At 43.4% G+C, this 25,094-nt stretch overlaps 1 protein-coding gene across 2 annotated transcripts in view; it reads right to left on the reverse strand.

Annotated features, from left to right (window-relative positions):
- Window positions 1–25,094, reverse strand: part of CREBBP (CREB binding lysine acetyltransferase) — a 177,942-nt gene that overhangs the window by 132,428 nt on the left and 20,420 nt on the right. For both annotated transcript variants that reach the window (XM_074965683.1, XM_074965684.1), the window contains exon 2: window positions 15,701–16,413. In XM_074965683.1, the coding sequence (XP_074821784.1) occupies window positions 15,701–16,413 (713 nt within the window). The remainder of the gene's footprint in view (window positions 1–15,700; window positions 16,414–25,094) is intronic.

Genomic DNA, 25,094 nt, shown 5'->3' on the forward strand with positions numbered 1-25,094 from the left:
GACGTTGTGGCATTTATAAAGTCTGACTAGACCTCATAAGTTAAAGATGTTTTCCCCCTTGTTCCCTATATAGTTAAAAAGCAGCATCTTTTAACTCATTAAAATTTGAAGAGGGCTGACTGATGCAGTAAAATTTATATACATGATTTTAATAAATTACACTAAATTTGGGCCTTAACACAGGCTCTCAATTTCAAATTAAATTTTCAACAGCTTTTTTTATTTTAAAAAAATATTAAAATTTTAAATATATATTTGATTTTTATCCACTTGATATACCATGACTTAAAACTGAATTAGCTTATGATAAGTGTCTCAATAAATAAGGGGTAGGATTATTTTGAATTGGTACAGAGAAAACAGAAATCCAATCGCGTTACATTTCTGTTTCTGCACCTTTAGACCAATTTTGATCTCAACTGACCAATGCCTCAGACAAAAACATATAAAGAAGGAAAGGGAAAAGAAAAAAAAAAAAAAAATCAAACCACCTTGCTTGTGCTGCAACCCATAGATTTCTTCATCCAAATATCTATTTTGTTGAAGCAATGTATATCTAGATGTGGCATGTTACATTGGAAAACTAAACTGTTAACCATATGAGCTCTTCTGGTGACCATCAACGCCTAAATCAGGGTTAACTTGAAAGTGAATTGGGCAGTATTCCTTTAGAGTGTTTAGGATATTGATCCAGGAGGATGTTTGCATTTTTAGGATTATAATGGGGGTATATATTGTTTTTTAAAGAAAGATTTTTGCTGTAACCTTTGTCAGCTTCCTCAGGTAGTTATTGATGACAAAAATAAATTTCAAAATATGAATAAGATGAGAATGGGAAGAGTGCTGGTTTATAAATTCACAGATTTTAAGGCCAGGCCATACAATTTCATCCACCTACTCCTTGTACTGAGCCCAAACACTCATGTTTGACTAAACCATACCTTCTAGAAAGGCATCGAGTCTTACTGGGAAAAGCATCTTGAAAAACTGACAGAAGCTGCAACTTCACCTCAGTTTAAAAAAAAAAAAAGTATTGAGTGCGCCTTCAATCTTATGGACCTCTAGAAAACTCCAAAGGAACAGCCCCCATGGAAAGCTCCATAGGAACAACCCTCCTAGCTGTCCACCATCGGCATGTGTCCCTAGTTAAATAATATGCCTCCTTCAGAGAGGTGGAGAAAAGTGTGGTTCCTTTTACAGAATTCCAAGCTGCTGATTGGAGAACTCTGGTAGAAGTCTGTCCAGCCCACGCTTATGCTGCTCCTCACCTGCCACGAGACTAGCCAGCATGCGCTTCTCAGTTTCTTCTCTACCGCAAAGTCAACTACTAGAACTTCGAAGTAGACGGAGGAGGGTGGATCGGAGAACACCCATAGACATACATCTTGAAGAACCATCACCATTGCGCAAGGTGAGTAACTTCCTCTTCTTCAAGCAGTGTCCCTATGGGTGCTCCACTGTAGGTGACTCCAGAGCACTACCCACCACTGGAGGCTGGAACTTCAGAGTCAAGTCTGATAAAGATGATAGTACTGTGGCACCATATTTGGAGTCTGCAGCCAAATCCCCCAGGGTGGCATAGTGTTCTGCAAAGGTATGAACAGATGCCCAGGTAGCTGCTCTGCAGATTTCTGATATAGGGATTCTCTTGGAGAAGGTGGCGGAAGAGGGGACCAATCTCATAGAATGCATACATACTGAAGATGGGAGTGCTACATTATGCAATTAGTAACAAAATTTAATACAGCTGTAGACCCACTTAGAGAGTCTTTGAGTTGAGATCACTAGATCTTTTGAACTATCTGCAATGGAGAGGAAAAGTCTCAGATTTCCTGAAAGCCCTTGTCCTGTCCAAATAGAAGGCAAGGCTCTTCTCACATCAAGCGTATGGCTTCCCTGTTATCCCCACTGGCTTTGGGATAAAAGGCTGGAAGCTAAATAAGCTGATTCATGTGAAATGCAGAAGTCACCTTGGGAGTGAACATTGGATGTGGTGTAAGTGTGACCTTGACAGGGAAGAACAAAGAAAAGGGGGATGCTCCATCAAAGCCGTTATATCTCCCCTATATTTCTGGCAGAGGCGATAGCAATGAGGAACACCATCTTCACGGAAAGGTGAGTTAGTGAACAAGCGGCAGTCTAATAAGTCCTTTTAATACTAGATTGAGATACCACCGGGGAGTGGGAAGCCTGAGCTGTGGGAAGAGGTTTGCTATGCCCTTAAGAAACCTCCCCAGCTATAGATGAAACATGGGGAAGGCTATTTAAAGGGCTCTTCACGTGGCGACTACACAGGTCAGGGAGGGAAGATTCCCCTCTTTAATGAGCTCTCTTCCAGTCCACTAAGTATTTTGAGGGCACTGCTCCATCCACTACAACTAAAATATTCTGGGCTGGCCCTGGGTTTGTCTGAGATGCAGAAAAGAATCTTGTGGAACTAGGGGAAGCTGATGACTTTCCTAGTTGTAGATGGTATAAACTTGGCCCTGATGATAGCTTGCTTTACTCTAGAAAGGCCCATTTAAAGTCTGATTTTCTCCAGCTACAGAAAGAAAACAAGGGTGAAGAAGTCTGTGTGTCATCTTTAGTTTAAGACTATGAGGAAGGGTTTTATTTTTAAGGCAAACTGAATAATCGAGCAGCTCAGTGTCTGCGCTGTAGAAGACAAGGAAGTGAGCAGGCTGCCACGCTTCTTGAGGCATTTCCCTTCTCGGAACAAGGTCTGAGTAGACAAGGAAGGTTTCTGAGACAGCAAGCTATTTGAAGAAATTCAAAGGCGCTAGGATGACTGAGGGCTGGGTCTGCTGAAAATCTTACTGGGAGACAGGTAGAATACTGTCCAAGTCTTCTATGAGGGCTCAGAACCCTAAACAGTTTGCCTGGACCAGCTTGAGAGGCAGATCCTCATCTAAGACCAAGAGGCTGTTTAAATGATAGACAACCTCAGGCTTTACGGCTGTTGAAAGCCAGCACTGTGTGCCCAGGGAGAGCACCCCAAGATGACCTCACAGAAGAAGCAATAGTGGTGCACATGGGGCAAAAGGAACATGCCACAAAAGGTGAGGAAGGAGGGAAGGAGTCTCAGACCTTGGACATTTCCTTCATTTTTGATCAATTATTCTGATCCTTGGGTCTTGAATACATTCAACTATTTTATAAAGCCAGCAGGAGAAATTGGCTGAGTAAGCTCAGGGGCTGCTCCAAAACACTATATAGGGGCAGCAGAGGGTAGGCACATGCAACAGCTGAAAACACAGTTTAGCAACAGAAGACCCTTTAAATCCAAGCACTGAGCCCTGTTTTAAGCCACCATTAGAACTAGAGTAAGGACTGAGGAGGTGCAAAGAGCATTCTGTGAAACATGAGGACTACTTGTTGCTAGGTGATATTATATAAGGACCCTTCTTGATTAATGCAATTTCCTATCCAACATAAGCAAGTCTGTCTCATTTTAGCAGAGCCCACTGGACATCTGAACAGATGGACTACCCTATGAATTCTCTCATCTTTGGATCATTTAGGTGTAAAACTGCCCACCTCACAAAGGGAAGAGTTGCTAGTATCTGATGTGATTGCTGGGTTTTCCTTGGCAAGGTCGCCTTTTAAGAAGCTGTTTAGCTCCAGGCATCTTGCAAAAGCTCACATACACTGTGAAGAAGAAAGTCTGGAATACAGAGATTCCAGACAGATGAAATAGATGTACCCAATGATCCGTCAACTGGAAAGACAGGGTTGTGCGTCTGAGGGGGTCTGCGCAAGGAGGTTTCAGGGTTTGTTCTAAGTTAAAATAATAGACTTTTGCTAGTAGCTTAGAAAAGTAGGCCAAGTCCTTAGAATTAAATTTGACTCTAGATGTCAAGGCTCTGTAAACCCTGGAGGAATAGAAAAATTAGGGATGGAGAAGAGGAAGTGTCCCTATAGGTGCATCTGTGCCTCTAATCAGAAAATTTAGGTAGCAGTGTCCATTCGGCCTGCACATGCGCTCTCCCTCATGGTCTGCCTCGAGGCTATCTAGCACTGCCTTCAGCTCCTTTGCTTCCACAGAGACCCTTGTCGAGAACTCCAAAGCAGAAGGTGGGGGGGGGGGGGGGCAGGTTGTGGAGCATTTATAAGGTGACAGATCTTGAAGAGCCATCATCACTGCACAAGGTGAGTAACTTCTTTAAGTAATGTCCCTGTGGCAGCTCCACTGCAGGTGACATCACAGCAGTATCCTCCATGGAGGGCTAGAACTTTGGAATGGAGTCAATTATTGACGATAACACTGTAGAGCCACAGACGGCATCAGAGGCTGAGTCACAGGTAATCGCATAGTATTCCGCAAGAGTATGGGCACAAGCCCAGGTTGCTGCCCTGCAGTTTTCAGAGATGGGGACATCTAACATCGAAAGTTAAAGTTTAACATTGTGATTGAAGTGGAAACAGATCTTGTGGAGTATGTGAGGATTCCTGACGGGGGCAGCAGGTTCTAAACATGGTAATGGTGGTTAATCCAACTAGAGAACCATTTGGAAAGTCTGTGGGGTGATATTGTGGAGCCCTTGGATTTTTCCACGAATGAAAGGAAAAGTTTGGGAGATTTCCTAAAGTCCTCAGTCCTGTCCAAGTAGAATGCTAGGGCCCTCCTAACATCCAGCATATGTAGTGTGGCCTCCCTATTGGCACGATGCAGTTTTTGAAAAAATACAGGGACGTGAATTAGCTAGGTCAAATGGAAAGATGAGGTTACCTGGAGGAGGAACTTGAGGTGTGGCCTCAAGGTGACTTTGTCCTTAAAGAAGACCATGAATAGCAGGTGTGCCATCAATGCCACCCTCTCCCCCATCCTTCGAGCTAAGTAATGCCACCAGAAATGCCATCTTCATGGACAGCTGTAACAGGGAGCGGTAAGTGGCAAAGAGATCTATTGTCAGGGTCCCCTCTAGGTTGAATGTCATGAAGCACTGCAGGATTCGTTTCCCATTCGTGATCGTGGGAGAAGTTCTGACTGAGACTGTCAGCTTTCACATTCTGTATCCCTGGCAGGCAAGTGGCTGACATGAACATGCTGTGGCAGATGTACCAATTCCAAAGTTTTATCGCTTCCACACAAAGAGGGTGATTTGGCGCCTCCTTGGTGATTTATGTAAAACATGTAGGTTATACTGTCTGTCATGACTTTTATGAGAGTATCCCTGATGAATGGGAAAGAATATGTGCAGGCGTTTCTGACAGCTCTTCGTTCCAAGAAGTTGATATGGAGGACTGCTTCTGAGAGAGACCACTTGCCCTAGACTTCGTGGTCGTTTAAGAGGGGCTCCCCAACCTATCAGGGAGATGTCTATTGTTAGGGTTAGCATTGGTGGGGGTTGTATGAACAGAATACCCACGTGGACACTGGAAGACTGCTTCCACCAATCTAGGGTGTTTGACCCTGGAGAGCATCGACAGCGGCTTCTCCAATCCATTTCTGCTCGGGGAGCAGACAGATCTGAGCCACATCTACAAACATTTCACGATCAACCAGGTGTGTGGAGTCACAAAAGTGCACACTGCCACGTGTTCAAGAAGTTGCAGACAGTTCCTGGCCAATGTTTGTGGGCTGGCTCGGACTGTCTCTGAGACTCATGAGAGTGGCGAATCTCTGTGGAGAGAGAAATGCTCTTGCCTGTACTGCGTCGAGCTCAACCCCAAAGAACTCCAGGTGTACTGGGGGTGAAGATCAATTTCTGGGTATTGACCTGTAGGCCATTATGCAATTATGCACATAGTCGTCTGGGTGGCTTACAAGGCATCCTCAAACAAAGGAGCCTGGAGGAGGCAGTCATCCAGGTATGGACAAATAATACCCAATGTCCGCAGTTGTGCAGCTATGATGGAGACAACCTTGGAGAATACCCTGGGTGCGGACGAGAGGCCGAATGGGAGCAGTCTATACTGATAACGGTCCTGCCCAAAAGAAACTGGAAGAACCTCCTGTGAGATGGCCAGACTGAAATGTGGAAGAAGACTGAGGGCCAAACACCAATCTCCTTGCTCCAGAGTTCGAATAATGGCTACTCACGTGACCTTCTTGAAATCTGGAGCCTTCGTTTATTTGTTCAATGCCCTCAGATCTAGTATGGGTCTCCAACATCCCTTCACCTGGGGGGATTGGGAAATCTAGACAAACAGGGACTGGTTCTATGGCCCCTAGGCATAGTAGATCTATTTTCTGATGAAGTAGACTCAAGTTAAAAGGGTCCCTGAAGAGGGATAGGGATGGAAGGTGGGTTTGGGAGAGGGACATGAGGTGGATGGCATAACCCTTTGAAATAATCTCCAAGACCCATTTGTCAAAGGTGATGTTCTCCCAACTTTGTGGAAGAGGGTCAGGCAACTTCCAAAGGGACATGGAAAGTCCATAGATAGCAGCAGCCATTGTTGCAAGGGACAGTTGTTCAGGGCCTCAACTAAAGCATCAAAACTGATATTTAGAGGATGAGGGTTGAGAACTGGAAGGCTGACTGCTTCCTCTTGCATCCTGGGTCTTACGCTGTGACTTGTAATACTACTTTGACAGTGGGAACTCAGGTGCTTGGGATCTGTGAGGTGGTTGTTAGCCATATTTTCTCTTCTGTCCCACTGTGTAGATTCCCAGGGAGCGGAGCATGGCCCTGAAATCCTTTAACTTGTGAAGTGACACATCTATCTTATTGGCAAAGAGTTTGGGCACTTCAAGCAGGAGGTTCTTGACCATCACCTGCACTTCCTTCAGCAACCTGGAGAGGTGTAGCCAGGATGCCTGTCATTACCACTGCCATCAAGACCGAGCAGGCTGCCATATCTGCAGCATCCAGGGCCTTCTGTAGCCTTATTCTAGCTACTAACTGACCCACTTTAACAATGGTCTGATATTGTTCTTTTTGCACCTCTGGCAAGCAGTCAATAAACGCAATGAGTTTCTCATAATATATGTATTCGTTCTTAGCCATTACGGCTTGTAGTTCAGCAGCCTGAATTGTATGGTCACCGACACGTATATCTTCTTCCCAGACAGGTCTAGCCTCTTCCAGTCTATCATATGGAGTTGATTGGCATGATGATGTTTTCCCTGTGCATTAACTGCATCCAAAACAATACAGTTAGGTTGAGGGTGCGTAGAGAGGAAGTCTGCCTCTTTAGCGGGGACACAGTACTTCTTGTCAGCTCTTGCACATTGGTGCAATGGAAGCTGGTGTCTGCCAGATGACCGTGGCAGAATCCAGGAGCACCTGGTTAAGCGTGTGGAATATCTACCACCTTGTGGTGTGTGTCTGTCACCACCTGTAGGGGAATTTGAAACTCATCTACCACCCTCTTAGTAAGGTCCTGAAAGAGCCTCAAGTCATCAGCTAGTGATGGAGGGGGCATCACAGCCTCATCTGGTGAGGATGAAGTTTGCTGGTGGGGTAGTCTCCACTTCAAAAAGTCTGGCCTCCTGTCCTTCAAAAGTTTCTTCCTCAGGCTCTGGGCCCCTGGACACTAAAGCCGTAGCGACTGCCTGATGGATTCTTTATGATAGACAATGGATGCTCGCGAGGTTTAAATCTCTAATCATCCATGGATTCCAGTACGGCCACAGGGCAGGTCGGGGGGGGGGGGGGAAGGAGGGAGAAGATGGGTAGCGGTGGTGCTAATGAAGGTTGGCATAAGGGTGCGGTTGGGGAGGTCCCTGATGTTGCAATGATGGGACATTGTGAGAAACCAGGGAAAGGAGGACAGTGACCAAGATGACAGATTCCTCACTGGGGAAGGGTGGTGCTGACCGGGGCACTGTGGGTAAATGGCCCAGTGTCAGCGGTAATTTAGGGGACCTAGACATGCTTGGTACCAGGGCTCTGGTACCAAGTAGTGGGGATTCTGGTTCTTCTGTTCTTGAGGGACCTGTCAGTCACTGAACTTTTGCAGTACTGTTGATACACTCGGTACAGTCGAGGAATGTTGGTGTCAACTCGGTACCATAAGTTGTTTATGGGATGAATATTAGGATGAGGGGTGTTTTGCCACACTCAGTGCCAAGGATGGTTTTGTCTGAGCTCATCTTTTAGAGACGGTTCGGTCTCTGTCTTTATCTCTGGGAGGTGGTGACACTGCCTCCGCACCTGTGCCCATCAGGTACTTAGATAGTTCCCTGATATTTCTGCGTACTGTGCTTCGGAGCTGTCAGTACTGAGGTGGCCAAGCACGCTGGGGATCCCCTCTGGCTGGCCAAGGACTCAAGTTTGAGGGGTTGGAGCCCTTTTTCCAGAGGCTTTGCAGTGGCGGAGGGGAGAAATCAGCCAACTTCTTTCACAATTCTACCCTCTGGATGTTGAAGGCTCTGTGGACAATCTCCGTCCCGGAGAACTGGGTTCAGTCAGCAGCTGAAGAGCACCCTCCATTAGGAGACGTTTAACTTGAGCTCCCGGTTCTTATGAGATCTCACCTTTAGCTTCTGGCAGAAAGAATGTGTGTGTCCCCCAGACACCAGACACAATGAAAGTGTCTGTCCGTTATTGGGATTGCCTCACTGCAAGAGTGAGGCACTTCTTGAAGCCAAGAGAACCAGGCATGCCCCTCCTGGGGCAATCACCCTCAAAAGGCAGGGAAACATGAAAGTTGTGGTTTTTGGTTTTTTATTTAAAGAACTGAAAAACTTAATTCAACTACTAAATGCTCCATAGAAGGTGATCCCCCCAAACAAGGGCAGGAAACGTGAAAGAAATTCTTTTTTAAAATGAAAACGGAAAGTCTAAGAACATTTACTGCTTCTACTAAACACTTAATGCCAAGAAGGAAGGGCTTACTCTGTTCCTGGCCAAAAGGTGGCCACGAAAGAACTGAGGGTGGTTCGCCTGCGCAGTACTAGATAGCCTTGAGGCAGATCACAAGGGAGGGAGAGTGTATGTGTGGGCTGAACAGACACAGTTTTCTAAATTCTCCGATTAGATACACCTACAGTATGGAGCACCCATATGGACACTACTCGAAGAACACTAGTTAATCTAGGTCATTCCACAAGATTGTCTGACAAGACTACGACAAGATTGTTCCATACTGTATATTTATAGTGTTGTGTTTTGTCTATTTTAAAGTAGTCCAAGTGATAATGCTTTATCTCCCAGCCTAACAGATCTCAATGTGAGGAATTTTTCCTGCTGTTCAACACATTAGCTCTAGTTGTATCTAAATATTTAACCTTGGTGCTGATACTCTTCCAGTATATTGATTGCTGGGTGTTAAAACTGTTTAGCCATTCTCTGCACATCTTGCCTATATTTGTCCCATGTAAGTAAATCCCTTTGCAACTGCGCAGGCATTTTTGTTGCTCTTCTCCAATATCCTTTTAATTTGTCTACATCTTCCTGGCACTGAATAGCCAAGGAGTGAAGAGCATGAAAAAAAATGTTCTTTTCTCAAAGGTCTGGAAGCCTACTATCAGATCACTCACGATGCACCTTTCTAGTACTGACCCAAAGGCAAGCTTTATCCTCCAAGATCTTAGGAGAATCCAGGACACATTAATGCGGATGGATAGGACGAGTGTGATCCCAAGGGCACAGTGATGTAGGTCAATGTAAATGCCAATCCAACTCCCACTTCCCTTTAGAACAAGCTTCAAAACAGTTCACAGACGCACTTTATACCTCTCTCAAATTTTCCCCTCTACCATTGAGGAAAAAACCATGGGAAAAAGAAAAACCAAAAAAGCTCCACTAACATGGGATGAACTCTGTGACTGACACCAGTGAGAAAAAAAATGGAAAGAGAGGTGGTCAGAGCAGAGCAACCCCGAAAGGCCCTCTAAACTAAAAGCTGAGATGCAAGAAAACGATTACTTCCCTGTGTGGTAACTGCTCTTTGAGATGTGTTGTGCACATAGACATTCAAGTGGAGGTTTATGTGCACCCAATGAACTCGAGTTGGAGACTTTTGCAGCAGTACCACTAGGACACAAATGCATCCTTGTGCAGTGAGCAGAGGCCATAAAGGGGCATGGCTACTGCCTCCTTGTTTCTTCACACAGCCATCTAATACCTGAACTACGGAGATGGTGGGATGGTTGTACAATGTATGCATGCATGCACAGAAACATCAAAGAACAGTAGTTATGGAACAGGAAAGAAGCCATCTTCAATCCTTCAAGTGATTGTGCACATACACATTCCAGTGAAGGTGACTCATCAGCTATTCCCTTACAGGTGACGAAACTTTGGATTACATGGAGAGAGACTGTAGCACTGACTTGCCAAAATGGCATTGCCCAGGAAAGCTTGAGCGATAACAGTGTCTGGAGAAGGTTTGTACCAATGATCACATTGCTGCCTTGCAAACGTCCACATCAGTATGTTACTCAAGAAGTCTGATGAACTGGAATGAGCCCTTGTAGAATGGGCCGTTATTCTAGAAGGAGGAACAACATTTGCTAGATTATAACAGAGTTTGATAAAAGTCAGAAATGCAGCGATATACACGCTGGTCTGTAACCAGTTCCTCTTTACTGCTCTCAACAAAGAGCAGTACCATCTACTGGTAGTGCGCATTCCCTACTATGAATCGAAGATACTTTCTGTGGCCAGGATTGAAGGGAACATACCAATCCTTCTTCACTATGGATGGGATAATAGATGCAAGGGTAACCATTTTGAACTTGATTTTCTTGATGAATATGTTCAGCTTTCTTATATCTAGGAGGGGCCAAAGACAGCCTCCCTTTTGGGGAATCAGGAAATAGCGGGAATAAAACCCTTTCCCTATGTGTTGGTAAGTAACTTCTGCTATTGCTCTCTGATTAAAGACAGACTAAAAGTCTTCAAATTAATACAGCCTTGTGAAATGGGTCCCAGAAAAGGGATGGGAAGCAGGTTTTGGGAAGGGGACAGAAGTGAACTAGATAACATTTCCCTCCTGCACAGTGCTGCGATCCCAACTGTCGAAAAGGACTGCCGCCCTTGCACTGTAAAAGAAAGATAGATGATTTCAAAAGATTCCCATATAACTCTTTATGTTCAGGGTGTTTATACCCTAGTGACGAAGACGACAAACACAGCATAGACCTTGCTACTACTTGAGACTTCAGGATGTCTCTAGATGGAGATCTAAACCTCCTATCAGCTCTGTCCACAGCAGGCCCTTCTAGATCTTGGCTTCATTAGGGTCATCTTGTCATCACAGTTGTGGACAGCATACAGACTGTAAATCTTTAAAAAAAAAATTGACATCTCCCTTCATCCCCCAAATAGATTCAATCTATTTCCCTAAGTTAAGTATCCTCACACCTTCTTGTCAACTGTCTAAATGGGCCATCTTGATTATCACTACAAAAGTTTTTCTCCTGCTAATAGCTCATCTTAACTAATTGAAACTTCCAACTTCTCTGTATATATTGGAAAGATCATGCTCTAATAAATTTGTTAGTCTCTAAGGTGCCACAAGTACTCCTGTTCTTTTTGTGGATACAGACTAACACGGCTGCTACTCTGAAACCTATATACCAAATGAGAATCTCTCTTTCTAAACTGGCTAACCAAGGCTCACAAGTGACAGGAAGCGCCAACTCCCACCACAGGCGGTAAGAAGGAACAGAGAGGGAGGCAACAGCCACATCACTTTTGTGTCCCCTGCTCTGTGCATGAGGAGGGCAGGAGCATATGTGCAAACCAGCGGTACTGTTGGCAAAAGTCTCCAACTTGATTGTACTGGGTACACATATGCCTACAGTGGAATGTATAGATTCACAATCACTCAAAGGAGAACCATCAGTTCTGAATTAGTATACTTAGGATACAGAAACAGCTTAGTATGTTTTATTGTCTTAATAAATGAACAACTGAAGACTAAAATGTGGATAATAAAGAGGAAGGTTAATTAAAATGTCTCACTTATATCAAGTGACAAATGAGTTCCATAGGCTAGTTGTGCAATGCATGAAATTCCTTTTTTCAATTTTGCTGTAGTTCTCCTAGTTCTTTTCTTTCAAGGGTACAAGTATTAGTGCCTGATTTACCTTCACTGTAACACTGTATTATACACTTTTATCCTGCCCTCTCTTATTCATGTCCTCTATGGCTAACAGACCCAATCTTTACACTCTCCATATGGAAACGTTTCTGTGCCTCTAATCGTTCTCGCCATGCATCTCTAAATTCACTCTCTGCCATAACCTATTTGAGACAGGGTGATCAGAACGGAACACAGTATTTATTCTATGTGAGGGCATACCACTAATTTATATAATGGGATTATATTTTCAGTATTATTTTCCATTTCCTTATGCAACCTAACATTTGCTTTTCTTTTCTAAAACTAAAGCACAATTAGGTCCAAGTCTTTTTCACAGAATCACAGAGTTTAAGGCCAGAAGGGACCACTGCATTATGTAGTCTGACCTCCCATGTAGCACAGGCCCCCAATACCTCGCAGCACCTACACCCTAAATCCAACAACCAAAATTAGACCAAAGCCTTAGAGCCCATAAGAGGCTACACTATTAAGTGCAACAGAGAGGACCAAGGCCCCCGAGGGACCAAGGTGCACCAGTGCTGAAGGCCCCCACAATGGCAGAGAAATGATTAAGATACACCCAGATAACCCTAGCAAGTGATCCACAACTACATACTGCAGAGGAAAGCAACCCCCTCCCCAAGGTCACTGCTAATTAAAATTCCTTCCTGACCTCACATATTGCAATCAGTCAGATCCTGAGCACATAAGAATCAGCCAGGCAAGCACCAGAGAGAATGCTCAGTGCCACCTAAGAGTCCTTGCCTTCCCCTCCAAAGTCCCCTCCATCGTGGCCTTCTCTATGCTTTCAGAGGAAGGGGTTAAAAAAAAAAAACAAAAAAAAAAAACCAACACTAGAATAATATTTATTCCCCTTGGGAAGGGGCGGTTGATCTCTTTCTGACCCCTGCAGGCATCTGGCTGAAATCCTGAAGCATGAGCTTTTAGGAATATAGGACATAAGCTGTTGAGCCCTGCCCCCAACCATCACAAGTAAGCTGGCGTACAACCGCACTACATTTGTCCAGCTTTTCTTAAAACTAAAGTTGTTTGCCCCCACAATTCCTATTAGCATACTATTCCAGAACCTGTCCCCTCTGATGGCCTCCTTCTAATTTCCAGACTGAATTTGTTCATGGCTAATTTATACCCATTTGTGCTTGTACCAACATTGTCCTTTAGTTTAATAGCTCATCACCCTCCTTAGTGCTTACCCCCTAATGTATTTATCCAGAGAAGTCATATAATCTCTCAGCCTTTTTTTTGCTGCACTAAGCAAACCGCACTCTTCCACATACTCCGTTTAGAACTCAACGCATTGCGAGATCAGGGCCACAGACTGTAAGGTCTCTTCAGAGAACTTGTCTTCCTGAGTGTTTGAAATATATGTCATTGATAAGTTCTTTTAAAAAAAAAAAATTGCATCACAGAATAAAAAAGCAGAAGTCACATGACCTCCATTCAGCTTGATAAGTGATCCTTAGTCAAAACTGGTAAAATTGACTCCAGGGCAGAGGGCCCAAGTAAGGACCTCTGCCCCAAGGTCCATTTCACCCTAAGTGCATACAATCAAGTTATAACCTACATAACACAGCTGTGTAGAAGCTAAAGAAACCTGCTCCAATGGGTTACTTTTTAAAAAATCAAGTATCGGGGGTAGCCGTGGTAGTCTGTATCCACAAAAACAACAAGGAGTCTGGTGGCCGGACTCCTTGTTGTTTTTAAAAAATGGAAATAAGCCGAATAATTAGATATTTTCATTCCATTTCCACACATTTCAGAGAAAAACAAATCTAGTACAAGAAAATAATCACCTACCCCCTTCTCTACTTACTTCCCAATAACCATTCTTTTCCTGTAACTATAGCAATCAATCTCTACACAAAGAGCATCTAAATGTTTAGGTTCATAGACTGACTATACGTATGCTCAGCTTTACATCATGCTGCCAATCTGTTTAGACCTTTAAGCTTCCCTTCCTTAAAATAAAGAAAATCATCCCCCAATGGGGATGAGTAGAATTTGTGCCCCAACTTCTGTCAGCAACGAACCAACAAAATTAACACACTGCAGCCAAGAGTGATACTAAAATGGTCCCCAACCCTCAGACAGGGTCCAGGGAAATTCCTTACTAGAAAGCTCTGCACTCCCAGCTGTTGAAGAAGTGAAGTGGCTGGTAGACTACACTTCACACAGAAAATATGCTCTTCCCCTGTCAGGTTTAGCCTAGTGGCCTATATGAAATGAACAGTTTTCATAACAGAACCCAAAGAGATATGTAGCCACATCACTAAACTACTCAATGCATTCTTGTTTGCAGTTTCAGCAGAAGCGTAAAGAACTGAGTGGTAATGGAAACAACCTGCCTTTTTGTGTTCAGTGGCTAAATAGGATGTCAGTGTCCAATACTACCACATGACTTTTACACTTTTCCAATATCTCAAATTTGTAACTACAGTAAATACACAAAAGTGGGGTCCCTGAGATTCCAATATGAAAAGAGACTCTGACAATAGCAGTTTTGCTTAACTTGTGAAACATGACTTTTCCCCACCCACTAGTAAGAGATGTGTTATAGACCAGATCGATAAACGCAATAAATACAAAAACTCTGACTCTGCTCTTCAGCTGCGGGGGGGGGGGGGGGGGGGGGAGGAGGAGAGGGGAGAGCTATAAATGGGTGACTTGCCACTCTCACACTTGTGCTGTCTCTGACGGTCTCATAGCCCTCTGACAGACAGGTGTCTACATCACAAAAACAGTCACTATAATTCTGCTAATTGGTACCCGTCTTTAAGCAAAGAAGCCAAAGACTTCAATGGGAGCACACTGACATGGCAGTATGGAGAAGCATGTATTGCCTCTGCCTATTCTGTAATTTTTCTGTAAACAGGTACATATCTTCAAGCCTCTCAGTCTAGCACCTTTTATCAGTACTAAATGTGCTTAGCTTGAAATAAACACTTTTTCTGTTTGCTAGAGTGAAGCATACAGAAATGGTCAGTAAGCCATTTTTTTTTCTTTTTTGGACCACTGAATTCTTCTCTTCCAATAACTTACTAGCAAGATTTTGTCCTAGTTTTAGCCTTCTTCAAAGAGATTCTAAACAGCCATTTTCATTTATGATGATAATAAAAGCAGTGCTTTCATTATGTCTCATTTTCAGGACATCCTAATGCCTGAAACTGATAAGTGCAGAATTCACAAAGCATATTTTTCCTCTTTTCTTTTTCTTACTACACACAATGGAACTCAATAAGAGAATCAGAGTTGAATCAGAATTTTTTTTAAACAGTGAAACATTCATTGCTGAAAAGACTTGATACACAGAATTTATAGTCTTAGGCTAATTTTAAAATGAAACTTCAAAACCCAATTTTCTTTAAATTACACATATCCTATTGTAAGCATGAAACCTTTAAAATTTTCACATGATAAATAGATTACTTAAGCAGGACCAAAGTTTCCTCTTCCGCTCAGAAATGTGATCTGTTTGGGATCTTTAGCACAGTCAGTTAAATTACACTCATCACTACTAAAAGTCTAGTATCTTAGTTTTACATGAACCAGGGATATCTAATTTACACCTAATAAAAACTGAAAACAAATACTTTCAAGACACCTGAATTTTTATCAGTTACTAAAATCAATTTCTCAGATACCTGGAGGAAAAACATGCATCTAGACAGATAGACTTTATAAAGTTATATGTACATACTTTTGTCATTGCTCCTGTCTGTGCTGTGTTCAGGCCTGCATGACCAGCCATCTGTGGTGACACTTGGGTTAAAGTCTCTGCCAGCACACTGCCTGCATTCCCTTGCATGGAAGGGGCAGAATATTGCATTCCTGCTCCCCTTCCTCTTCCAGCTGCCCCAAGAGATCCATTCATTACCTGCCCTTGTCCTTGCTGAGGCTGATTCATTAAATTGTGGCCAGAGTTACTGTTGAGAAGGCCCTGGTGAGTCTGACTGAAATTAGCATTCATACATATCCCAGGTCCAGTCTGTGATGTTGCAGGGCTGCTTGTCACCATCCCCACCTGCTTTTGTGCTTGAGAGTTCAGTGCTTGTGATGCAGGTGTGGTAGGTCCAGAGGTGCTGGCTGCCTGCTTTGCCAGGCTTGAAGCAGAAGTGTCTCCCTGGTTTAAAGGGCTCTTACCCATAGCACCCAGATTACTAATGTTAGCACTGTTCGGCTGCCCTTGGACTTGGTTACCAACTCCTTGCTGGACAGGGCTATTTGAGTTCACATTTCCAATTCCAGGATTTAGGGTAGAGCTACCGCTTCCCCTTAGAAGTTCAGAAAGTTGTTTGTGTTTGGAAGCTGCATCTGGAACAAGATTCCCACTGCTATTTAGAAGGCTTAACTCTCCATTGGGGATCAGCTCATCAGGAAGATCATTTTCCAAGTCAAACAGAGATCCAAAATCTACAAGTTAAACAGAAATTTATATAAGACACCAAATACACTGAACAGGCAAAGCAACTATAGTCTATTTGTTCATATAGCTGTATTTTAACCATAACGAGACGTTATATGTTAACACAAATCCAAAAATGTATGCCTTATTTTACTACTAATATTTACTTATTAATATCCATCAATATCTCCACAGGGAAAGAGTGACTGCAGATGCAGCAGTAATTATAGATTGCTTTTATATGGAAAGTGCATCTTCACTGAAATGTATGCAAAGTGACAAACTCTGTAAAGCAGATTAAGTGGAAGTACTCCCCACTTAAATGTACATATTTGTCCTAAGTTTTTGCTGTTGTTTTCAAAACATAGCTATGACTTCACTACAGCATCAAACAAAAGAAAATAGGTTTAACAATGTTAGCTTTCTCAAACATTTGCAAATTCAGCAGGGAACAGGAGATAACTGGCAAACTAAACTACTCTTCATATAAGTCTTCCCTTTATTCAAGTCTCCGTACTAAGCAAGTCACTTCCTAATACACCTGACCCTCCCCCCCCCATAAAAAAAATTAAAAAGATCAATATATAGAATCACTTCTACAGTTAGGCCAGTAAAGTATATTACAATATAAATGTTATTCCGTCTCTCACATTCTGAGCACAGCACTGTCCTACAATAGGGCTCTCAGATTAAGATTATGTGGAGATTTCATATGGAGACATCCAAGGCTGAAGGAAGCTACCCAGTTTCAGAGGATTGCTGTCAAACCCTGGGGGAGGAACAGATGGCTCTGTCACAGGGAGGACACCGGCAGCTGGTTACTTCTGACAGCAGGCAGTGCTCCACCTATACTCCCAACCCACCCACCAGGGTGATGGAAAACAGGTATGGTGCCCTGATAATGAGCAATGAGGAACCACCCACAAAGGTGGAGGAGGAGAAGCCATGTACCCCCAAGGCTGGGAAGATCGCAGCCACCACTCCCAGGAGGAAATATAGGATAGTGATGGTTGGTGACTCTTTTTTGAGAGGCACCCAGCTGTTGTCCTGACATGACATGTCCTGACATGGAGCTAAGCTGCCTGCCAGGGGCCCATATCGGAGACGTTATAGAGGGATTGCTGAGGATCATCTGGCCCTCTGACTACTAACCACATGCTACTCATCCATGTGGGCACTACAGATACTGCGAGGTATGACCCTACTGCGAGGTATAAATTAGTAAGGGAAGCAAAAGTGGATGAGAACCTGGGAGGCAGTGACCATGAGACGGTCGAGTTCAGGATCCTGACCAAAGGAGGAAAGGAGAGCAGCGAAATATGGATCCTGGATTTCAGAAAAGCAGACTTTCACTCCCTCAGGGAACTGATGGGAAGGATCCCCTGGGAGAACAACATGAGGGGGAAAGGAGTCCAGAAGAGCTGGCTGTATTTTAAAGAATCCTTATTGAGGTTGCAGGAACAAACCATCCCGATATGTAGAAAGAACAGGAAATATGGCAGGCGACCAGCTTGGCTTAACAGTGAAATCCTTGCTGATCTTGAACACAAAAAAGAAGCTTACAAGAAGTGGAAGATTGGACAAATGACCAGAGAGGAGTATAAAAATATTGCTCAGGCCTGCAGGAGTGAAATCAGGAAGGCCAAATCACACCTGGAGGTGCAGCTAGCAAGAGATGTTAAGAGTAACAAGAAGGGTTTCTTCAGGTATGTTAACAACAAGAAGAAAGTCAAGGAAAGTGTGGGCCCCTTACTGAATGAGGGAGGCAACCTCGTGACAGAGGATGTGGAAAAAGCTAATGTACTCAATGCTTTTTTTGCCTCTATCTTCACGAACAAGATCAGCTCCCAGACTACTGCTCTGGGCAGCACAGTATGGGGAGGAGGTGACCAGCCCTCTGTGGAGAAAGAAGTGGTTCAGAACTATTTAGAAAAGCTGGGACGAGCATAAGTCCACAGAGCCGGATGCGCTGCATCCGAAGGTGCTAAAGGAGTTGGCAGATGTGATTGAAGAGCCATTGGCCATTATCTTTGAAAACTCATGGCAATCGGGGGAGGTCCCAGATGACTGAAAAAAGGCTAATGTAGCGCCCATCTTTAAAAAAGGGAAGGAGGAGGATCCCGGGAACTACAGGCCAGTCAGCCTCACCTCAATCCCTGGAAAAATCATGGAGCAGGTCCTCTAGTAATCAATTTTGAAGCAGTTCAAGGAGAGGAAAGTGATCAAGAACAGTTAGCATGGATTCACCATGGGCAAGTCATGCCTGACTAACTTGACTGCCTTCTATGAGGAGATAACTGCAGCCCCTTGGGGGGGGCCTGCTAGCCCGCTCCCCAGAGGGGGGGAGTGAGGGACCCCAGCTGTGGACATCACCAAAAAAAATAAAATAAAAAAAATTATGAGATAACTGGCTCTGGATGAGGGGAAAGCAGTGGACGTGTTATTCCTTGACTTTAGCAAAGCTTTTGATAGTATTCTTGTCAGCAAGTTAAAGAAGTATGGGCTAGATGAATGGACTATACGGTGGATAGAAAGCTGGCTAGACTATCGGGCTGAACAGGTAGTGATCAATGGTTCCATGTCTAGTTGGCAGCTGGTATCAAACGGTGTGCCCCAGGGTCGGTCCTGGGGCCGGTTTTGTTCAATATCTTCATTAACGATCAGGGGGATGGTGTGGATTGCACTCTCAGCAAGTTTGCAGATGACACTAAACTGGGAGGAGTGGTAGATAGGCTGGAGAGTAGGGACAGGATACAGAGGGACCTAGACAAATTAGAGGAATGGGCCAAAAGAAATCTGATGAAGTTCAACAAGGACAAGGGCAAAGTCCTGCACTTAGGATGGAAGAATCCCATGCACTGCTACAGACTAGGGACCAAGTGACTAGGCAGCAGTTCTGCAGAAAAGGACCTAGGGGTTACAGTGGATGAGAAGTTGGATATGAGTCAACAGTGTGCCCTTGTTGCCAAGGCAGCAAACAGCATTTTGGGCTGTATAAGTAGGAGCATTGCCAGCAGATCAAGGGGCATGATCATTCCCCTCTATTCGGCATTGATGACACCTCATCTGTAGTACTGTGTCCAGTTTTGGGCCCCACACTACAAGAAGGATGTAGAAAAATTGGAGAGTGTCCAGCAGAGGGCAACAAAAATGGTTAGGGGGCTGGAGCACATGACTTATGAGGAGAGGCTGAGGGAACTGGGATTATTTAGTCTGCAAGAGAGACAAATGGGGGTGGGGGGGATTCTAAGATATATTATAGCTCCAAGATATCTCATCATGGAAAAGGGATTAGAAATTCGAATTCTATAGTATGAGACAATATATTCATATAATGTTTAAGAAAAGTTTTGTAAATGAATTCCAATAGTTCCAATCTTATGGGGGTCCATGGGCTTCTGTATAGATTATTTAGGTTAAACTTTCTATCTATCCAATGGGATTCAGTGCTCAGTCTAGAAGATACCATCAGAGATGTTTAGTTTTGCAGTTCTCAGTGTATTTGTGTCTCCAGAGATAACATGCTTGTTAACAGCAAAAATGTTTTTAAATAAATATACAGAGGAGAGAAACAACAGACCTCAACCCTATTGTCCCTCTGCAAATTTGTGTACATAGAGGCAATCCCTTACCTCTCTCTAAAAGTGCAAAATTTCAAAAGTTCAATGATAGAAGATTGTCGGGGGCGGAATAGATCTGAACAAGGAGAAGAAGTCTGGAGATAAATGTGAGAAGGGAGGGACAGACAGTAGAAACAAAAGTGAAACTGTTTGAGCAGCATATTCCAGAAGTCTTGAGGTCTTTCTGAGCGTAGCCTTCATTGATTTGAGATCTACCATACCATTCTCTCACTAGAAGGGAAAACCTCTAATGGCAGCAAGCCGTAAAAAGAGACCCAGTTTGGGAATATTTTAAATGAAGTTCCTCTACCTGTGGGTAAGACAGGCATGCGTGCAAAATGCAAACAGTGCAACAAAGAAATGCAAGGCCTGGTTGCCCGAATGAAACATCATCATGAGAAGTGTTCCTTCTCAAGAGGAAGCTGCGTTGAAGATGATGAAAGGAACATGTCTGAAATGCAGGATCTTCAGGTTGGTAAACTTTTATTTTATACTTCTTTCTTAAGGACTGCCTGTCTTCCTTCTTGACTATTCTTGAATTCTCATGTTTGAGCAAAAAATATAGTTGTTATTCTATGGTACTATCACTTTAGATGCAATTGTGATAAAAAATAAATAGCTGAAATAGACAGATCTTCCTTTTACAATTTCACCTTTAAAGTAGTACGGAGTGTCAGTTAATGCAATGAGTAATACCCTAAATAAGCAGTATGGTAATAATAATTAAATAACTGCATTGAGTTATTTTGTTAGGAGAATCCATCCTCGACATACAGGATTCTGAAGATTATCCACCTTCAAGATCACCATCATTTTCTATAGTTTCAGAGTTATCTGCCAATGATAGCATTTCAATCACATCATGTATGTCACATAGCCACAGTATATCACCTGTAGCAAAATGAAAAAACAATTCTCCATCATCCAGACACAACCATAAAATAAGTCTGTGATAAGAACCAGCAGATTACAACAGAAGAAGGGAATTCCTAACAGAAACAACTGATACATCAGGAAATGGACACACAGCAGAATACTTACAAGTAGCAGCAATAAAAGCTATATCAAACTGTGGGGAAAAAATTCAAATGTCTAGTACACAGCTTGGTCACAGACAATGCTGCAAATGTATCCAAGATGAGAAGAACCTATTTACAAGGGAGTGAAGAGAGTCCCAAGCTAACAACATATGGTTGCAGTGCTCATTTGATGCACCTCCTAGCCAAAGACTTCAGTGTTCCAGAAATAAAGGCTAATGTTGTTGAAATTGCAGAATTCTTCCGTAACAACTGCTTTGCAGCAGCTGCTCTGAAAAAAGTGGAAAGAACAAAGCTAACTCTCCCACAAGATGTGCGATGGAATTCAGTAGTGGACTGTTTTGAGCACTATATCAAGAACTGGCCTAATCTGATGACAAGTTTGTATGAACAAAATCATACAAAAAAACAGATGGCACTGTCACAGCCAAAGTTCTCAACATTGGGCTTAACAGAAATGTTGAACACATGCTGAGTACTCTGAAGCCTATTTCTGTAGGCTTGAACAAAATGCAGGGAAATACACCTCTACCCCAATAGAACGCGGTCCTCAGGAGACTAAAAAAGTCTCAAAGCATTATAGGTGAGACCGCATTATATCAAACTTGCTTTGGCCCCCCCGTTCCCTGTTTCCTGACTGCCCCCTCCAGAGACCCCCATCCCTAATCACCCCCAGGACCCCACCCCCATCCAACCCCCCTGTTCCCTGTCCCCTGACTGCTTCGACCCCCATCCACACCCCTCGCCCCAACAGGCACTCACCTGCAACGGCGGGAAGCGGAGCAATGCGGCCCCAGCCCACTTCACTCCGCCACCTCCCAGCCATGGCACTCCATTTCCTGCCGTCAGTGAGTGCAGGGAGGTTGGGGAAAGGACGCCCCCCACACTCACCTGCGGCAGGAAGCGGAGAGACGCGGCCCCAGCTCACTCCGCTTTCCTTGCCCCAGCCCCAGCCGTGTCACTGTGGGCAGGGTTGGGGAAAGGTCCTGCACTCGCCTGCGGCGGGAAGCGGAGCGCCGTGGCTGGGAGCTGGTGGAGTGGAGCGGAGCGGGCTGGGGCCAGGCTGCTCCGCTTCCACCACTGCCAGTGAGTGCGGGGCATATCCCTTCCCCCAAACCCCTCCCGCGAGCGACACGGCTGGGGCCGGGGCGAGGGATGCGGAGCTAATCCTTCGGGCCACTCTGGGACTGCGGGACCCCCAAATGTGCCCCCTGCACAGCTCCTGCCTCCCAGACCCTGGTGGAGGGGAGCCCTTGAACGCCCCCGAGACCCTCTGCCCCTTATCCAACCCCTCAGCCCCGGCCCAGCCCGGCCCCCTTAACACGCTGCTCTGAGCAGCGTGTCGGAGCTTTACCACGTTATATGCGAACCCGCGTTATATCGGATCGCATTATATCGGGGTAGAGGTGTAGATGTTTTATTGCTGACACTGTTGAAATTTGAAAGGAACTGAGTGACATCTTAAAAAGAGAAATATGCAATGACAAGAGTTAAATTACAAGCATTAAAAAAAAATGAATGGGACAAGCACAATCTCCAGCTCATTTTCTTGCAAAAATTCTCAATACTCCATACCAGGGTCAAACCTTAAGTGCTGAAGAAGAGGAGTTGGCTATGACATGGACATCCAGCAATCATCTCTCCATAATGCCAACTATAATAAACTTCAGCGCTAAGGGTGAACCATGCAAATAAATTGGTTAGTCTCTAAAGTGCCACACGTACTCCTTTTCTTTTTGCGAATACAGACTAACACGGCTGTTACTCTGAAACAAGAAATATATGTTTGCTGATGAGGTTTTAAAGAAAGTCACACCAGTGAACTGGTGGAAGTCACTTAAGCACTTGGATTTAGAGACTCTTGAAGTGATCATCTCACTTTTAACAGCAGTAGCTTCTTCTGCCGATGTAGAAAGAATATTTTCTTCCTTTGGACTAATTCATTCCAAATTGAGAAATCATTTGGGACCTGAAAAAGCAGGAAAGCTTTTTTTTCTTCTCCAGATTACTAACAGGAAAATGAAGGTGAAGACCACTGAGTTAGCTGCAGAAGCCAATATTTTAAGTTTCTCATGCTGACCTGGCTGACGCAGTCAATTTAATTTTTGTTTTTATTATTTCATTTAACTATTTTAGTTAACAATTTTAACAAAAACAAACCTGATTTTAAAAAATTTGAATGTTTAAATTCAAAAATTCATATGCTTGTTTTGTTATTATTATTATAAAAATTATTATGTTTGCTGTTGGAGAAAAGAAATCCAGAATACATAATGTTTTCTTTTAGTTAAATAAAACAATTTAAATGTCTGTCTGGTGATGTTCTCCTCCTAATACAGCACGGCAAGAAAATCCTCCAAATACTTATGACTAACCTGTTGAATTGGAGATAGTTCACTTCCTAATGACTTCATAAATATCTCTTTCAATTACCTTTAGTAAATGAAATAACCAATCAATCATTCATTTTCTGATATAGCTGTAAAACTAGTCTGAAATGTTTAAATCAAATCCATCCTGTTTTAAATAACTAACAGAATCATCCAAAACACAGGACTTGGTGGTAATGGGGGACTTCAACTACACAGACATCTGTTGGGAAAACAACACAGCAGGGCACAGATTATCCTACAAGTTCTTGGAATGTATTGGAGACATTTTTTAATTTCAGAAGGTGGAGAAAGCTACTAGGTGAGAGAGAGGCTGTTCTAAATTTGATTTAGAAAAATAGGGAGGAACTGGTTGAGAATTTGAAAGTGGAAGGCAGCTTGGTGAAAGTGATCATGAAATGATAGAAGGCAGAACAGCAAAATAAAAATAATGGATTTCAAGAAGGCAGACTTTAGCAAACTCAAGGAGTTTGTAGGTAAGATCCCATGGCAAGCAAATCTAAGGGGAAAAACAACTGAAGTTTTTCAAAGAGACATTATTAAAGGCACAAGGAAAGGGCACTGCATAGGAAAGATAGGAAGTATGGCAAGAGACCACCCTGGCTTAACCAAGAGATCTTCAATGATCTAAAAGTCAAAAAAAGAGTCCTACAGAAAGTGGAAACTAGGTCAAATTACAAAGAATGAATATAAGCAAATAACGCAAGGATGGGGAGAGACTATTAGAAAGGCCAAGGCACAAAATGAGATCAAACTAGCTAGAGACATAAAGGGTAACAAGAAAACAGTCTACAAATACATTAGAAGCAAAAGGAAGACCAAGGACAGAGTAGGCCCCTTACTCAATGGAGGGGAAAAAACAACAGAAAATGTGGAACTAGCAGAGGTGCTTAGTGACTTATTTGTTTCAGTTTTCACTTGGAAGGTTAGTGGTGATTGGATGTCTAACATAGTGAATACCAGTGAAAATGATATAGGATCAGAAGAGGCTAAAATAGGGAAAGAACAAGGTAAAAATTACTTAAACAGATTAGATGTTTTCAAGTCACCAAGGCCTGATGAAATACATCCTAGAATAATCAAGGACCTGACTGAGGAGATAACTGAGCCATTAGTGATTATCTTTGAAAAGTCATGGAAGACTGGAAAGGCCAAATATAGTGCCCATCTACAAAAAGGAAATCAGTACAACCCAGGGAATTACAGACCAGTCAGGTTAACTTCTGTATCCGGAAAGATAATGGAGCAAATAATTAAGCAATCAATTTGCAAACATATAGAAGATAATAAGGTGATAAGTAACAGTCAGCATGAATTTGTCAAGAACAAACTCTGTCAAACCAACCTGATAGCTTACTTTGACAGGGTAACAAGCCTTGTGGATGGGGTGAGGGGAGGGATAGACGTGGTATATCTTGACTTTAAAGCTTTTGATACTGTCTCACATAACGTTCGCATAAACTAGGGAAATGCAACCTAGATGGAGCTACTATAAGGTGGGTGTAAAACTGGTTGGAAAACCGTTCCCAGAGAGTAGTTATCAGTGGTTCACAGTTATGCTGGAAGGACATAATGAGTGAGGTCCCACAGGGATCAGTTCTGGGTCCAGTTTTGCTCAGTTTATCTTCATCAATTATTTAGA

Source organism: Natator depressus, chromosome 10 (genome assembly GCF_965152275.1).
Source record: "Natator depressus isolate rNatDep1 chromosome 10, rNatDep2.hap1, whole genome shotgun sequence".
NCBI classification, from domain to species: domain Eukaryota; kingdom Metazoa; phylum Chordata; order Testudines; family Cheloniidae; genus Natator; species Natator depressus.